The 18,561-nt window shown below is 40.0% G+C and overlaps 1 protein-coding gene and 1 long non-coding RNA gene across 6 annotated transcripts in view; one reads left to right on the plus strand and one right to left on the minus strand.

Moving 5' to 3' along the window:
• LOC145722840 (uncharacterized) overlaps positions 1-16,286 on the minus strand; it is a 117,547-nt gene extending 101,261 nt beyond the window's left edge. For 4 of the 5 annotated variants that reach the window (XR_014147413.1, XR_014147415.1, XR_014147417.1 and 1 more), the window contains exons 1-3: positions 15,834-16,286; positions 14,757-14,892; positions 11,355-11,569 (exon numbers count right to left, since the gene is read on the minus strand). This is a non-coding gene — a long non-coding RNA (uncharacterized LOC145722840). The remainder of the gene's footprint in view (positions 1-11,354; positions 11,570-14,756; positions 14,893-15,833) is intronic. The other variant, XR_014147408.1, reaches the window with a different exon arrangement.
• Positions 16,287-16,401: 115 nt separating this feature from the next.
• The window catches only part of DIPK2A (divergent protein kinase domain 2A), a 23,661-nt gene continuing 21,501 nt past the window's right edge, over positions 16,402-18,561 (plus strand). Inside the window, exon 1 of the mRNA XM_006740215.3 lies at positions 16,402-17,622. Within this exon, the coding sequence (XP_006740278.1) occupies positions 16,966-17,622 (657 nt within the window). The 5' untranslated portion in view covers positions 16,402-16,965. The remainder of the gene's footprint in view (positions 17,623-18,561) is intronic.

Consider the following 18,561-nt stretch of genomic DNA (forward strand, 5'->3'; position numbering starts at 1 on the left):
TATATACAGGTGTTCCTGCCATCCCTTCCTTTACTATTTATCTGTTGAAGAAGTGAGATGTTTGTCCTGTCTGGTTTCTAATAATCTGGATTTTTCTGATTACATACTCATGGTATAATTCAAAATGTTCTATTTTTTTTCTATTTCCTACAAACTGTCTTCAGGACCTAGAAGCTTGACAAAACTATATTTTTTATCCCTTTGGTAAGACTATAATCTCTCATCTGAAGGCATAGGTAATTTGTTTTCACTCAGTTTTGATGTTAGCAGCCATTTGTGCTCAATGTCTAAATTAATTAATTCATTGGTTATTTATAAAATAGTGATATCCTAATGTTTTTATTTATTAGCTGGAAAAAGTTAATAAGACAATCCCTCATTTACTACTTATCAAGTGGTATGGTTCATTTAGGAAAGGTGAAATGAATGCTTGCTTCTTTTATTTATGTTTTAAGATAATTTGTGACTGTATTAGTTTTCTTTGCTTTAACAACCACAAACTTGGTGCCTTAAAACAACATCTATTTATTCTCTTAATAGTTCCAAAGGCCGTAAGTCTGAAATGAGTCTTTTGGGGCTAAAATCAAGGTTTCAGCAGGGCCACACTCACTCCAAAGGCTCTAGTGGAGAATCTCTTTCTTTTCCAGAGATTAAAGCTGTATTTCTTGCATTCCTTTACTCATGGCCCTACCTCAGTCTTCTTCCTCTGGACTGTTTCCACCACATGGTCTTCTCTGTCGGTAGTCAAATCTCTCTCTGCCTCCCTTATAATGATACTTGTCATTATATTTAAGAGTCCCCTGGACAGTTGAGGACCTCCCCATCTCAAGATCTTTAACTTAATCACATCTGCAAAAACCCTTTTTCCACACATAGTAAAAATGGTAAGAACTGAATGTCTTTAGAGACCTGTCACAGTGACCAATGAAGTCTTTAAAAAATACTGTTTAATGTTATTATGAAATTGCAAAATTAAACATATTAGTTTCATCCCATTGTGATTTTTATACATCTATTGCCAATGAGGGCCTCAATTTGACTTCTGAATCCTTCTGACATGACCCTTGTAATCTTTGTTTCTCTGACATGCAGTATTTTAAGATGTTCTAATACATTTTCTGCTGTAAACCTGGAATCAGTAATTTCTTGAAGCAGCCATGGTTTCCTTTAAAAAAAAAAATGTTATGTCCAAACAATAATCTGGAAACTAAAGCCACTATTTGCTACTGGTTGGTAATTTTTTTTTCTAGGATTTTACAAATTCAGAACTACAGGGTTTTTGTATAACCTTTTTAATTTTACATCTGTACTTTGTTTCTTCCACACTGAGAATCCTGGTTCTCGAGGCCACACAAAATAATAGATTTAGAATATATCATAATTACTCATTTGCTTTATCCCATTTATGCCTTGTCACATTTAAGTATTTTAAATGTGTTACTCTATTTTTTTGGCATAGAGCATTTATTTTTTTTTTTTAAGATTTTATTTATTTGAGAGAGAGAGTGAGAGAGAGAAAGAGCACAAGAGGGGGGAGTGGGAGAGGGAGAAGCAGACTCCCTGCTGAGCAGGTAGCCCAATGCAGGACTCGATCCCGGGACTCCAGGATCATGACCTGAGCCGAAGGCAGTCGCTTAACCAACTGAGCCACACAGGCGCCCATAGAGCATTTATGTTAAAAAAAAAAAATCTCATGGTAATATCATTTTGATGCCCTTACTGAATATGTGCTCTTTCCCCTAGATTCCCAAAGGAATTTTTTTTTCTGTTTAAGTCCATTTTATTAGAAAAAGTCTTGGTCTTGGTTGTTCTGGGTTGATATTATCAGGTAACAGTGTGCTCTTTTAATGCATATTTTATAGTAATACTTTCAGCAAGTTTTTAATATTTGTTATATTACCTAGATTTCCCTTTTTTTATGAACTACCATTTCCATATGTCAAATCTTTTTATATCTTCAGTATTTGTCATTTTCTCTCAAATCCCTTTTATCTCTTCATTTTGTTGTTTTTAAGTCTCTTCCTTTAAATATGCTAACCCTCTTCCAGTTTTAGCTACTGTTCTCAAAATGAATTGCCATGATTTCCAATGAATACTTTATAGTTTACATGGGGCTCTTCTGTCCTCAGGTCCATCAAATACCCCATTACTTCTCCCTGCTTTTCCCTACATAGACACCCAGAAGATACAGGTCTCATGTATACTGATGGCTTCTCTCCACCTGCTTGTATTTTGAAGCTTGTGAGGATACACTGTTATCTTATTTGTTTGTAAATATTGTTTGTTGCTGGCTTTATAATATGATGTTATAATTGTAATATCTGTTTTTATGTGGGAATTCAAAAAATTTCAAATCTATGGTATCATCTCCATGACCATCTTCTCAAAATCTGAGCTATTTAAATGAGATAATTTAATATAAAAAATTAGATACTAAAGAACCAAAAGGCATGACAAGAACCCTTGAATATCACAGAGCTAGAAACTGCAGGAAGCAATGACAATATCTAGAGCTGAGATGCCAAAGAAGGGTGTACCAAGCAGTACACCTGGTTGATGCTGGCATTTCTGAGTTCAGATGAGTGGACTCCTGGGATTGGGGTCCAACCCTAAGAGAAGCTGGTAGACCATTAATGTTGGTTTACCTGAAGTAGTACAATAACACGGTGTTCAGAAAACCACAAACTAGAGTCAACTGCTGCTACTATAAGGAAATGTCACTGCAGAGTAAAGCTTTTTTAGGGTGATGCTAATAGGAACAAGATACAAATGGTAAGAAAAAAAACAGTTTCTTTCATCTTCTATCTTGTGATAACCCTTTATTGCCCCCTATTGATAGAGCTCAACAGGGAGCAAACTGACAAATCAGAAATGCAATTTTCAGAGTTCTAATTCTAGCATTACAAAGCAAAATATAGAACAGTAAATTTGAAGCTGAGCAATAATACCTTAAAAACTGGCTTATAACTGTTATATGCTCTTTGTAAACTGTGCCTTTCGTCTTTGCATAGTCTTTATCTTATTTAGAACTTTTAATCTTAATTCATTTTATCTGATATTGTTGTCTTTCCTCCATTTTTTGTATGCAATTACTTATCTCTTACGCCATTTTTAAATTTTCACCATTTCTTCACTACTTTGTTTAAACTTTTTCTTAAGGAGTATATTTATAGGTTTTGTTATTTTCTTTTTTTTTTTTTTAAAGATTTTATTTATTTATTTGAGAGAGAGAGAATGAGAGAGAGCACGAGAGAGGGGAGGGTCAGAGGGAGAAGCAGACTCCCTGCCGAGCAGGAAGCCCGATGCGGGACTCGATCCAGGGACTCCAGGATCATGACCTGAGCCGAAGGCAGTCGCTTAACCAACTGAGCCACCCAGGTGCCCCTAGGTTTTGTTATTTTCAACCCAATCCGAGAAGCTGTTTTATACATTGGGGAAATTAATCATTCATGTTTTATTCCTTTCACCCTACTTTGTTCGCATTTTTAAAAATATTTCCTTATTTTAAGTATTTCCCTTATTTAGTTTTCCTGTTTGATCATTACTATTACTTATCTTTTCCTCTTTTTAATTATGAAATTCTATTGCACTTTTTCATGCAACTGGTGATTATATTTTCATACAAAGTGAAATCCATATGGGAAAGTAAGGGTTATATGCAAATAAGATACCAACTATTTCTGTTTGCTGGGTACTCTGTTCCTTCTCTGGATGAGCCCTTTAGAACACTTTTACTTCTCCTCTCCCCACCCACAAACTCCTAGGATTTGTTGATGTATTTTAATTGCCTTTAGAGTCTATTATCAGGATTCCTATGCAGTATGCCACTTTTGTTTCAAGAAGCACCAGTTAGTATTTATATTACAAATACTCAGTCACTCTGCATCTGTTTAGATATCTCCTTAGGTAACAGATGTGTCAGAGCTCATCATTCTTTCATTTACTCTATCTTCCCATGTCTTGAGGTATTTTTTTTTTTTTTGCTGTTTGATTACAGACCTTTCCTGTACTATTTCCTCAGTAAACTTTCTAACTTCTAATATTGTAAGTTAAGAGTTGGCTCCTGTCTGATTCTTTTTCTTTCATAATTATTCTTCCTCCATTAGTGAATTTTACTTTTTTTTCTTTATCCTCTGGACTCAGAAATTAAACCAGATTATTTCTAACATGTCCATAATAAGACAGTATTAAATCAGTATGTGGAAAAAGCTGAAATCTCAACAAAATGATAGGTCCTTGAGATATTAATAATAGTTTCCATGACATCTTTTCATTCTATGATACTGGCATCTCTTTCAGGTAACTGCTGATTTGTGACTGCTGGTATTTCCTTTCTCATTAATGGTCACTGAGGTCCTGTCTTCCTTGTTGACTATAATGTAAATCTTGGAATTGGAATATGATTGCACTATTGTGTAGAAGCAAACCATGGTAATTTTAATGTATTAAGAAATCGGGTATGATTGCTCTGCAATAACTGATGGGAACTCCCCTCCTTTTCTGCCATGTCATTCTTAGTAAAGAACAAAGTTTTTATTTTAGTTTTGAGCCTATGGCCTTATTTTCCACAACAGTGTTTTTCTTCATCAATCCTGCCTGAGCTCTTTTATTCTGTAGACAAATATCTTTCTCCAATTCAAGACATTTTTTTTCTACAAAATATTTAATTATTGATATTATCCCATCTTTATTCCTTTTGGAACTCCTGTGTTATTCACTATTGAGTCTTCTGTATGTCCTTCAGTTCTCTGATCTTTTCTTTTATACTTTCCATCTGTTCCAGTTTTTGTTCTGTGCTTTCAGATAGTCCTCCACTTGATTTTGATACTGCTGATGTATGATTCATGTGTTGTTTTTAAGTATGAAAATTATGATTCAAATCTTTAGGTTGGGATAGTGTCAGACAGAGATACTAGTTAATACACTCCTAAATTTCCAGGCTAAAACCTCTGGTCTGAAATAAGCATGTAAAATCAGAGAAAAATAAATTGTTGTGTTAATTTGCTAGAGCTGCCATAACAAAATACCACAAACTGGTGGCTTAAACAGCAGAAATTTATTTTCTTAAAGTTCTGGAGGCTGAAAGTCTAAGATTAATGTGCCAGCAGTGTTGATTTCCTCTTGAGGCCTTTTCCTTGGCTTGTAGATGGCTGCACATTTGCTCTCCCTTCACACGGTCGTTTCTCCGTGTGTACACACCTCTGGTGTCTGCTTATACATCCAAATTTCCTCTTTTTATGAGGACACCATTCAGACTGGATTAGGATCCACCCTAATGGTCTCATTTTAGCTTAATCATGTCTCTACAGAACTTATCTCCAAATAGGGTTACATTCTGAAGTGCTAGGGGTAAAGATTTCAACATATGAATGGGGGGTGGGGAGAGTCACAATTCAGACCATAACAACTGTCATTGTAAAAAAATATCTGTTGAGTTTTTTATTTCCCATCAACTAATTCTTATACCAACTAGGTGTCTAACAATTCAATTCAGTTCAATTCTGGCAGCAACTCTTAAGAGTTAGCATAAGGCTCCTCAAGTTTCAGAGCTTAGTCCCTCAAGACTGGCCCACTTCAGAAGCTAGGGAAATAGAGTGCGAAGGGTACCTACATTTCTGCTCAGCACACTAAATTATTCATGAATTCCTCTGCCTCTCTAGGTTTAGTAACTCAACTAGAACAACTCGCAGAACTCAGGAAAGCATTTTACTCGTGATTACTGGTTTAATATAAAGACATAATTCAGGAACAATCAAATGGAAGAGATGCATAGGGCAAGATATAGGGGTGGCTTATGGTGTGCAGCTTCCACCCCTCCCCAAGTGCACTATCCACTCAGCACCTTAAATGAGTTCAATTGGTAACACCGAACCTCATCATTTAGGGTTTTTTATGGAGTTATTATTACACAGACATGGCTGATTAAATTATCCCTTCATTGGTGATTAATGCCATCTCCAGTCCCTCTCCCCTTTCTGGAATTTAGGCGTGAGACTGAAAGTTCCCAGCTTTTAATCATGGTTTGGTCTTTCTGGTAACCAGCCCCCATCTTGAAGCTACTAGAGGCCTGCCTTATCACTAAGGGAACTCCAAACGTCTTAGGAGCTTTGTGTCAGGAACCAGGGACAATGATAAAATATTTTATCATACCGTATTTGTGCAAAAAGGTGGCACACTGCTTTTGAAACCTTGATGAGTACAGACCATAAAAAATCATTTAGAAGTTATGTCTGCCTCTTAAGAACTTAATTACCTTTGTCTCTTTAAGAATTGTCCATAAGGCAAATGCAAATCACGTATCTACTTATTCCTGGAAAAACTTCAGATATTTTGAATGTAAGTACCTTAGACAGAGAAGCTAAGCATTTTTTTTTGTAAATTGAAATGTATCTAGGTATCAGGTTTCTGCACTTTTTTGCTTCCTTGAAAAAGTATCTTTTTCTCTTTGGATTTGCATTGCCATGTATGTTATTGTTGTCCTTTTTCCTTGAACAATTGTTGGAACTTTTCTTGTGCACCATCCCGTCACTATATGCCTTCTGTATTGCTTAAGAATAACAAACTGATTCCTAATTTTGAATTTTGTATTTTATATAAGCGCAATAATACAGAATGCACTACCTTGTCTGGTTTTTCTTCAATGTTTTGTGAAATTCATCCATATTGTTTTGCATAGTTGTAGATTCTTAATTCTCATTGCTATATCATATTCCACCATGTGAATATACCACAATTTATCTATTCTTTGTTAATGAACATTTGAATATTCTTCAGTTTTTTGCTATTAGAGTGTTGCAATGAATATTCTAGTGTATGTCTGTTGGTGAATAAATGCATGAGTTTTCCCTTGGGTATACATTTAGAAATAAAACTGCTAGGTCATAGGGTATGCATATGTTCACCTTTAGTAGATACTGCCAAACAGTTTTCCAAAGTACCAACTGACATTCCCACCAGCATTGTATAAGAGGTATGATTGCTCCACATTTTTGCTAAGTCTAGTATTGTCTATCTTTTTCATTTTATTCATTTTGGCTAGGTACATAGTGGTGTCATATTATGACTTTAATTTGTTAGGCTGGTAACTAATAAAGGTGAGGTTTATCTTTTTTAAAGTGGTTTCTTAAGTCTTTTGCTTGTCCCCCTACCCCCCACCATCACTGGGTTTTTTTCTTATTGATTTCTACAAGTTCTTTACAAAATCTAGATACGTCTTTGTCAAATATATGTATTGGAGATACTTTCTCCTACTCCAAGTTAATCATTCTCTGAATGAATAAAAGTTCTTAATATAGACCGATTTATCATTTTATCTTTATGTCTAGAGTTTTTGGTATTTCCTGTTTAAGAACTCTTTACCTATTTGTAGCAAAAGATTAATCTTGTCCAAAGAAAGATATGGCCCTTATCCCTGGCTCCTGGGAGGTAACCCCGTAAGCCCCTGGAATGTCTTGCCTCAAAAATGTCTTTGTTCACCTGGGGCCTTAAACCATGCTAAATAGGCTATACTAACAATAGGATCTATGGTGGCCCATGTGGTATCACATTGACTTTTGGAAGAGCTTGGAGACCAAGATTAGCAATGTGGGACAAGAGCCATGACTATGTGACTGAACCCCAATAAAAACCCTCGATACCAAGGCTTGGTTGAGCTTCCCTGGTTGACAACACTCTGGATGCATTGCCACACATCACTGTTGGGAGAAACAAGCATTGTTCACATAATGCCACTGGGAGAGAACAACTGGAAGCTCTCTGTGCCTGGTCTCTCCTGCACCCTGCCCTTGCACAGTTTCCTGTTGCTGATTTTAATCTGTATTCTTTCACTATAGTAAACTGTAACCATGAGTATACCAGCTTTGCTAAGTTCCGTTTTTCTAGTCAATTATTGAACCTTGGGGTGGTCTTAGGGATTTCCTGAATCACAGCCTATCAAAGATCATGCAGATGTTCACCTGTTCCCTTTGAAAACTTTAGTATTTTATCATTCACATTCAGTTTTTAATTCCTTTAGAACTGATTTTGGTATTTGGCATGTGAAAACACAGGTCAAGATTGTCCTATATCAGCTGACCACCTGTCCTATATCAGCTGACCACCTGTGCATGTGTTTTTATTGTTTGTATTTACTCAGTCCTCCAGCTTTTTCTTCACCAAGAATAACTTGGTTATTCCTGGCTCTTTGTATCTGTATGAGTTTTCAGCTTGTCAATTTAATTTAAAAAACTGTTGGAATTTTGACAGGGGTGAATTATAAATTAACATCTTTACATCTGACATCTTTACAATATTAAATCTACTAGCCCTTGAACATGATATATCACTATCTCCATTTATTTAGATCTTTTTTGTCTCTCAATAATGATTTGTAATTTTCAGTATAGAGTTGTTGTCCATCTTATTTTCTTTAGATTTTTCCTAAAACTTATTTTTTAAATGGTGTGTGTAAAAAAATCCAAAGAATCTACAAACTATCAGAATTAATAAGAAATGTAGCATTGTTGCCAATATAAAGACAATAAACAAAAATACTTTATGTCTATATACAAGCAACAAATATAAAAAAGACAGGCTAATCTTTTATTAGAAAAATATTTCTCTTCGGGGCGCCTGGGTGGCTCAGTTGGTTAAGCGACTGCCTTCGGCTCAGGTCATGATCCTGGAGTCCCGGGATCGAGTCCCGCATCGGGCTCCCTGCTCGGCGGGGAGTCTGCTTCTCCCTCTGACCCTCCTCCCTCTCATGCTCTCTGTCTCTCATTCTCTCTGTCTCAAATAAAAAAAAAAAAAAAAAGAAAAAGAAAAAAAAAAAAGAAAAATATTTCTCTTCAAATATGACTTTTAAAAAGATCTGTGGAATTTGAAAGTAATTCTTAAAATAAAATTTTTAAAATATTTTCCCTGAAATTTCCTTCACAGTTATTTCCAGTTTTAAGAGAAAAACAATGTAAGAAGTGTAATTCACTGGTAGTCATTTTGGTAGAAACATACATTCCAAAAAGTGAATAAATAGGCATGTTATAATTTAATGATTTTTATAGGAAAGTTTTTACTATTTACTATTGGTCATCTCTTTGGTATTTGAGACTTTAACACTGAACTTTCTTTTCTTTCTTTCCTGATATTGGAGATTACATAACTGTTTTTTTCAATTGTCTTTCATCACATACAGTTCAAAATTAAGTACGTGTGTCTTAAAGACTTGGGAATTAAAACCTAATAAAAAAATAAAACCTACCCTTATATAGAGTTTAAAGCCTGTTTTTAAACAAGTTCTAGAACTTCAATCACTATATTTACTCCTGAGTCTGCAAACTCATAACTGCAATTCGATGCTATTTTACCTTAGAATGATATAACATCTATAAAAATACAAATTATTATGAAATTGCCATTTAATCTACTAAGTTGCTATTTTCAATTTGTCAACAAGTTCTAATAATGGTCTTGTTATCTTTAGATTAACTCAGCACACAATATTTTTTATTTATCTATAAATATTCAAGTTCTACTTTCTAAGTATCAGGCAAATCTTCAAGGAAACTTATAATAAAGACATGTATTAGTTCTGTGATTTCAATTCTTAATTCCTGGCTTCTTAAAAAAAAATAAAGCTTTACTATTTCCTCAGGGGGGGAAAAAAAAAGGAAAAGGCCCATATAGCAGTCTACTTTCTACAGTGGTAGATGGTAGCACAAGGATAGAAAGTAGTACATGGCCTGTCAAAGTGACAGACCAGTGAATCAGTAATATTTCGAAGATGGTAAATCTGTTGTGAACTTATAGTTCAATGGACCACACTGGATGACAGGACAACTCTACAATTAGTTCCTGTGATAGTGTGATTTATAATAAATATATATTTTGTCTTCATCCATGGTTCGTGGCTCACAGGTCCCCAAAACCTTGGAATTTCTGAGCATAAGAACAATGAAAGCATCTTTTGTTATAATATTTCATCTTTTGTCCTCAGTTCCTGAAAGCACTTCAAAGCCATAAAGGTAAAATGACTCTTGCTATTCATAACAAGCCTCTTTCTACCACAACTGGGTTTATGTTAATGGATGACTTTTGAAAAGCACGGAAGGATGGAGGCTGGTTGCCAAGGGAACCAACCAGGAATAGAGGGTTGGAACTTTTAGTCCCATCCCTTAATGAAAAGAGAGAAGAGGGAAGGGAGAGGGGAGAGGGGCTGGAGGCTGAATCAGTCACCAAGGCCAGTGATTGAATCAATCATACCTATGTAATAAAGCTTCTATAAAACCCCAAAAAGATGTTCAGAGAAATTCCAGGTTGGTGAACACATGGTCAAGGGAGAGTAGCACACTTGGGGAGGGCATGGAAGCTCTAGCCCTTTTCCCATACTTTGCCCAATGCATCTCTTCCATCTGACTGTTCCTGAGTTATATCTTTTTATAATAAATCAGTAATCTAGTGAATAAAATGTTTCTCTGAGTTCTGTGAGCCATTCTAACAAATTAATCAAACCTGAAAAGAGAGTATGTAAAAGAAGCAGAGATGATAACCTGGCATCTGGTTCAGATGCTACTGGCATCTGAAGTGGAAACAGAGACAGTCTTGTAGGACTGAACCCTTAACCTGTAACCCAAAGAGGGGGTCATGGGAACTTCTGATTTATAGCTGGTCATTCAGAAGTACAGGTAACCACTTGTAAAATAGAGGGCAGTCTTCGGGGACTAAGCCCTTAACCTGTGGAATCTGATTCTATCTCCAGGTAGATAATGTCAGAATTGAGTTAAATTTTGTCAGATACCCAGCTGGTGTTGGGAGAATTGCATGTTGATGTGGGGAACCACCCTTCCACCCACACATACACACACACATATCCTACATGTTAGAACTGGTGGCCAGGGGCGCCTGGGTGGCTCAGTCGGTTGGGCGACTGCCTTCGGCTCGGGTCGTGATCCTGGAGTCCTGGGATCGAGTCCCACATCGGGCTCCCTGCTCGGCGGGGAGCCTGCTTCTCCCTCTGACCCTCCCCCCTCTCGTGAGCTCTCTCTCTCTCTCATTCTGTCTCAAATAAATAAATAAAATCTTAAAAAAAAAAAAAAAAAAAAAAGAACTGGTGGCCAGAATCTTTACTTCCCCCAAATGGGAATTCTTAATTATTTACCCACAGGGTTTATAAGCCCTTTTGTAAGGAAAAAAACAAACAAAAAAACCCCATCTGAACCATATAATTTTGAACACTAAATACATATTATGTTTGATACCCAAGTACAAAACATATGTGGCCTTCTTCAGCTGTGGCTCATCTTTACAAATGGCAGAGCCATAAGGCTGAAGACTATGGCCGTTTACATGTGGTTTCCATAAAGGGATCTTGGTAAAGATACCTTACTTAGAAGTCCGAGCTTTAGCTACTCAAGAGGATACTTTTGCTCTGTAAAGGGCAGCTGAGGTTCTCCAAGCTTTCTGGCATGCTTGCTTAGCCAGAGCAGTGGGCTGCAGCTGTCATCATCCACCAGAGGTGGCAGGAACATCATCTGCACAAGCCATTAGATTCGGAGAGGCAAGAGGCATAGGATGCAAGGCTTAAGAAGAAAACAGGCTGTCAAAGGAGAAAGAAGCAAAATTATCATAGTGCACACAACTTCCTCTCCTGAGAGCTATCAATGCAAATATAATGCTGGTAACTACAGGAATTTCTAACTTGTTTATGCTCCTTCAATATTTGCTTATACTTCAACATTTATCACAGACATGTAATAGAGCTGTTATGTATGTATCTGTCTCATCCACTGGACTCTGAGAACCCTAAGAATCTTGAACTTGGGTAAAACTGAGTAAGGGGCACTTTCAGTATGTTTGTCAACCCATAAAATAGGTAATAATAATGTTAATTTACACAGGTCACACATTTTGGGTTGACTTTTCAAAAGATCTTAACAACTGGGTACGAAAGTAACCTGTCGTTGAAATGGTGTTTTCTATTTTTGCACGTATTATTTTCTTTGCTGAAACAAATGAAAAAAACCCGTAAGTATTAAAAATTTACTAAGACAAAAAAGTGCCTCTGGGTCAGCCTAGCTGATAACACAGCATGTTAATTTGAATTAATATAAATCATGAATTACAGGTTGCTGTTGCATTTGAGCTAAGTTGCATTGTTCTGCACAAGTCAGAAAACTATACAATTCCATTATCACAACAAAATCATAATTTGGGTGTTTATGAGTTTTATACATCCAATGAAGCCAAATGTTTGCTATTGAACCTGTCCTAAAAAATATCTGTGTAGAGTTATTGATTTAAAATACAATAAAATGTGCTTAAAATAAATAAATAAAAATAAAACACTGAACAGCTTTCAAATACAAAAGCTGTCCTCAAGGTAATCTAGTATACACAAATCAGATTATTAACATTACTTAGTAAAGAGTTACAATTAACATTGTCAAGTGTTTGAATTTTAGGCAATGGAGTTAGAAACAAAGGAAAAGACTCCATCATTTTGTGGGATGTCTTAATTGGACTGAGAGTAATATATAAGATTATTTATATTTTGATGGATAACTATAGGTTTCAATAACTACCTTAAACTTAGAAACACAAACATGGCACTAAAGAAAACGGACAAGGGGAAGTGTATTTCTAGCTGCCTCATTCTTTTCTTCTCAGTACCCCCCATCTCAGCAAAGAGTGAATCTTCTAGTAGTTTAGGATAAAAACCACACAATGATAGCTGATGCTTCTCCTTCTCTCACATCCAAACCTTGAGTAAATTATGTTAAGTCTGTCTTCAGAATATATCCAGAGTGTTCCCACCAGCTTCCTCGCTATCAACCATTATTTCTAGCTTGGATTATTACAATATTTAGTCGTCAATTGTTCCTTCAACTGTTTATTCATCCACCCAACCAATAACTACTAATAAACAACCACTTAAATCAAATAATGTTTGAGGTACTTCAGTACACAGAGAATTGCCCTTTTGGCCTTTACAAAGGAAATAAACACCTCTTATCTATCCTGAATCTCACTATGGTGCATTGTTCCAGGACATAACTGCCCAGGGCACCTAAAAGTCAATATTGAGAAAATTAATAACTAGGTAAGGTATCATTTTCAAAGTTGGGATCCTAATGCTTTAATTCTAAATCAAACTAAACTGAAGAACCTAACTGATATGTCATTGAGAATACTCTGAGAGGCCACCGGCATTATGATATGCCATGATTTTTGGCATATAACTGAACAGGAATGAAAGGAATTGAACAACACTGCTATATTAACATTCTTTTTATTCCTCTCAACTTAAAAGAACAAGATGTTTTGGCCTTTACATCTCTGAAAATGAAAAGAAAAAGAACTGATGTTGAGCTCTGTCAGATGCTAACAATAAATAATATTTATCCATGAAAACTTAAGCTAAATGATAAAAAGCCCAATCTCACCAAGAAATACATTTCAATAAAGTATTACTTTTCATAATTATTCAAAATTATAATATTTTTAGGTTGACCAACTGTATACTAATAATAGTTGTAATGATAAAAAAAAAAAAAACTTACCTGGATTGACTTAACATTTAGAACATTATGACCACAAGATATGCAGTCAATACTAATACACACATACCTTTTTTTTCTGCAGCAAAGAATGATAACCAGTAAGACTTTTATGCCTAAAACCATACTACGTAAGAGTAGAATCTGTAGGTCTGGGTTTCTCAGTAGCATACCACTATTGACATTTTGGGCTGATTAATTTTTGTTGTTGAGGGTTGCTTTGTGCAATGTAGGATGTTCTGCAATATCCCTGGCCTCCTCCCACTAGAAACCCAGTAGTCCCTACTCCTAGCTAGGGCACCAAAAATGTGTCCAGATATGGTCAAATGTCCCCCAAGAGGGAGGCAATAGTCCCTGAAAACCACTACTTTAAAGGACAGAACAGCAATACAATGTAATACTTAGACATTCAAAGTGTTAGTTCACTTTTGAAAAATAGATGATGGATATCAAAATACTATATTTAATTCCATGGTACAGAATTAAAAGAGTGTTATTGTAAAATAACATTTTATGATGCACTGGAAATTACATTATTTGCCATTATTTAAACTTATGGGGAAGAGCTTTGGATTTGAGTTTGTAATCCATTAGCCAAAAGCATCCTGTAATTTATAGGACAGGTGGGTAATGTACTTTAACATTCACTTTACTCATCTTTCTCCAAACCCTAATATATAGTACTTAGAACACTGTTTCTCTTAAAGCTGTAAGCCTTTTTAAAAATATATTTAAATATGTATTAAATTCTTGAACACTATCTTTCTTGATAAAAGCCTGGAAAACGTAACTGAAAGTATCAGGGCTTTTAAACAAATGCAAAATATTTAGGGACAAAGTAAATATTTTTCAAAATTCAACTTGTATAGACTAGTAACCTTTTCTACATCCTTTCTTCAGATGATGCCTTAGAAATCCAAGGATTTGGAGACAGAATCATTTTAGAACTCCAAAGATCTTTTCCATACATAGAAGCAATACCTCTTAAATCCTGTTACTAGTCACCTAAATAGTCTCTAACTATGCTCCAATTCTCTCAGCTTAATCAGTTTACCGTCAAGAATGCTAATGGAATCATTCATTCTAGCTATAAATATAAAAATGTACGTAGTGCTGTTATTGTTTTAAAGCATTTCCACATAAATTATCTAGTATTAATCAAACACATCTAGAGGACAGATAAGAAGATATTAGGGATAGGCAATTTGCAATTTAGTAATGACTTGCCGAGTTTACAATTCAGCAGTAGCAGCAGCAGCAGCAGAGTTGACATCTCCAGACTAATCACACCAAACGCTTTTCTTAGAAAATCCTCATTTGATATTTTGCTCATAACTTCACATTGTATGGAGTTTTGGGATGCCTGAAGGCAAATTAAATAAAATTACTGCAAAGGTGGCAGAAAGTCCTTAGCAGCAGCCAAATTTCTTAATCACTTTATATAAGACTCTGAAGACTAAATCTTCCAATTTGTATTCAATGTATCACTTAAAAATCACCTCTATGTTGAATATACTTACTAATTGTCGAAAGGTTTTTTTAAAGTTTGAATTCTTATATCAGGAAGGACAAAATATTAACTCAACAGTACTTCTCAAGAGGATGGCTGTGCTTTTTACAATCAAGTAACTGTTGAGAACAATATAGAGAATTAATGTCTCTCATTAAACCCCTGTAGAGTTGATCTATTCATGCCAGTTACTAGTGTCTTCTAAAAATCATTGTTCAATCCCTAAAGTTAACTCAGGACTCTGATTTTTAATACCATATCAGGAACCACCTTCTTCTCAGAACAAGTAGTCCTCATTTTAACTATTCGAGCGCTAAGACTAAAAAGGATTATATGTTCTCAGCTACTGCTAGAGTCCGAGTCACCTAAAACTTATACCAAAACAAGGCGCTATAGTTCAGCATTTCCGTGTTATTTTTGCAGTCGTGGCGTGAATCTGAGCCAACGTGCCTATGTGGAGCGCCAGACAGCCCCGGGTCCCCATGGCTACCGCCACAGCAACGCCTCGTAGTCCGCGGGGCAGGCCCTAGTTCCGGGGCCGCCGCGAGGCGGAGTTGGGGGTGGGTGGGCCTGGAAACACCATCCCGCTCCTCACGGACCGCGCCGGGAAATTCACTTCTCCGAGCAGAAGCAAACGGCTTCAGGGCCGCGCTGTGAAAACAGGCGGGGAGCAAGGCAAACCCGCCACTTGCTCATCCCCGCTTCTTCGCAGCGGCTAGGACAGAACTCCCAGCTACACCAGGCCGCGTCGGTTCTCTCATGACACTTTCCATTTAACTTCGTTTTTTCCGTACCCGCTCAGGAAATTTAAGATGCCTCCACAGATAATAACAGACGCCAAAGATGCGGTCCCCAGCCCGTCCGCCAACAACTCCTGCCTTTCCCACGTTTTCACCGCAGGCCCGCCCCTGGCCTAGAGGCGCGCGGGCGCTGGGAGACGCGAACTCCCGCCAGGCGTGTCCCGCCTCGCCCCGCCCCCAGGCGCGCGCCCCACCCGGGTGAGGAGCGAGGAGAACGTTGCCCCGCCCCCCTCCTACCCAGGCGAGAGCAGTCCGGGATGGAGTGGCAATTCCGCAATTCATTTATTTTTTCCCCCCTTACGGGACCGTTTCCATGATAGCAAAAGAGAGGCCCCAGTAAAACTCAACAATCATAAAAGATTGTTAACCAAAAGTCATTTCACTACAAGATCTCGCCAGCTTATGCCTCCCCCAAGAGCTGGAGCTCCGCCCTCGCGGAGCCAGCCCCGAAAGCCACCCCCGCGGGCTCGCGCTTACGCTTTCCGGGCGGCGCGCGACGCGCTCGCTCCGCCCCGCGAGCCCCGCCCCCTGGCCCCCTCTCCCCCGTCTCTGGAGAGCCAGCGTGTACGAATCGGAGCGTGAGGCGTCAGGGACGCGCGGGCACCTCATCCTTCCCACCTTCCTACACTGTTGCTACTTTTCGGTGTGAGACATTCCAGCTTCTCTTCCCCTTCCGTGAGTCCCTCTTTCTCTCTCCTCAGAGACCCCGCTCGCCCCACAGGCGGCCGCCGCAGCTCTCGCGCCGCCAGCGAGCAGTACGCGTGCGCGCGCGGCCGCGCGGCCGTCGGGTCCCCGCTCTTCCCCCCCCCCCGCCCCTCCCGCTCCTCTATAACTTGGTTGGCGTGCAGGAGGCGCCGCCGGAGTCGGAGGGCGGGGAGCTCGGAGGAGGGAGCTCGAGAGTTGTGGAGACTAGTGACTGGGAGAAGTCGCAGCCTGCTTTGGTCGGCTCCTTCCCGCTCCCCGTCTTTCTCTCTTACACACCTACTCCGCCTCCCGCCCCAGCCCGCGACCTCGCTCCTTCTCTCGCCCGGGGGACCCTGCCGGTCGCTCTCCGGGTTTCGGCGCGGCGGGGGCGCCCACGGGGTGCCCTCGCCCTCCGGGTGCGTGTGGACGGGAGGCGGGCGGGATGTGGCGCCTGGTGCCCCCGAAGCTGGGCCGCCTGTCCCGCTCGCTGAAGCTGGCGGCGCTGGGCAGCCTGTTGGTGCTGATGGTGCTGCACTCGCCGTCGCTGCTCGCCTCCTGGCAGCGCAACGAGCTGGCCGACCGGCGCTTCCTGCAGCTCAATAAGTGCCCGGCGTGCTTCGGCACGAGCTGGTGCCGCCGCTTCCTCAACGGACAGGTGGTGTTCGAGGCGTGGGGCCGCTTGCGCCTGCTGGACTTCCTCAACGTGAAGAACGTCTACTTCGCGCAGTACGGCGAGCCCCGCGAGGGCGGCCGCCGCCGAGTGGTGCTCAAGCGCCTCGGCTCGCAGCGCGAGCTGGCGCAGCTCGACCAGAGCATCTGCAAACGGGCCACCGGCCGACCTCGCTGCGACCTGCTCCAGGCCATGCCCCGCACCGAGTTCGCGCGCCTTAACGGCGACGTGCGGCTGCTCACGCCCGAGGCGGTGGAGGGCTGGTCGGACCTGGTGCACTGCCCCTCGCAGCGCCTGCTCGATCGCCTGGTGCGCCGCTATGCCGAGACCAAGGACTCGGGCAGCTTCCTGCTGCGCAACCTCAAGGACTCGGAGCGCATGCAACTGCTGCTGACCCTGGCCTTCAACCCCGAGCCGCTGGTGCTACAGGTAGGCGTGGAGCCCGGGAGGGGGGCGTCCTGCCGGGAAGGGCCGCGCGAGGTAACCGGAGTCGGAGAAGTGGCTCCGCCGGCGCTCGTTGCCCCGTTTGGACCCGGCCCAGCTGGGCCAGCCTGCGGGCGTGGGAAGGGGGCGGCACTGGGGGACCCTTGGGCGCTGTGTCGGATTGTGGAGGGCGACCCGGCTGGTGGAGAGTCTGTTCTTGGCACCTAGATACGGGCGCATCTCGGATTTGACTGCGGATCCTTTAACACCAGAGGGAGCGCGTCTTGTACGTTTCCAAAATGTCTCTCCAGTGAGTTTCCTTAGGCTCTTTTCCCTGCCTTTCTGCTTTTATCCACCGGGGTTTGCACTTCGACAGCGCGGTCTGTTCACGAGCCCTTGGACCTTTCTTAGGTCTTAAGTGTTTCTGTACCGCGTTTGCTGTCCCCTTTGGTGCTCTTCGTGCCTGGCCTAACTTCGGCCCCAAAGTCTTTGTTTTATTCTTTAGCTCACTTACCTGGCGGATCATTGGGGCAGCTAATTTGGGGACAAGCTGGGGAATTGAGACTGTGGTCAGGTTAATCCATTGAGCCGTGCTTTGAGTAGGATTAGGAAGAGGAAAAAGTAAGGAAGGCATCGTTGGACTTGGGGCTGGGAGGATTTGAGGCCAACACGGACATTTTCATCCTGATTCTGTGACCTGCTGTATTCATCTAGTAATCTGGCTGCAGGAAGATGAAATATTAGGCCAGGGTGAGAAAAAGGGGAAGGAGATTCTTATCTCTCTCGTCTAGTTGATTTATTGGCTCTCTCGTGACTTTATTTTGAAAACAAACACACCTTTTAGGGGAGTAGGTTGGCATCTTTTTAGTGGTGACCGCAAAAAAAGAAAACCCAAAAAACTGTTGACCTTTGGAGTAGTTACTGAGTTTCTGCACATTCCCACCC

The sequence above is a fragment of the Leptonychotes weddellii genome, chromosome 1, assembly GCF_054177405.1.
Source record: "Leptonychotes weddellii isolate Sample4059 chromosome 1, ASM5417740v2, whole genome shotgun sequence".
Lineage (NCBI taxonomy): Eukaryota > Metazoa > Chordata > Mammalia > Carnivora > Phocidae > Leptonychotes > Leptonychotes weddellii.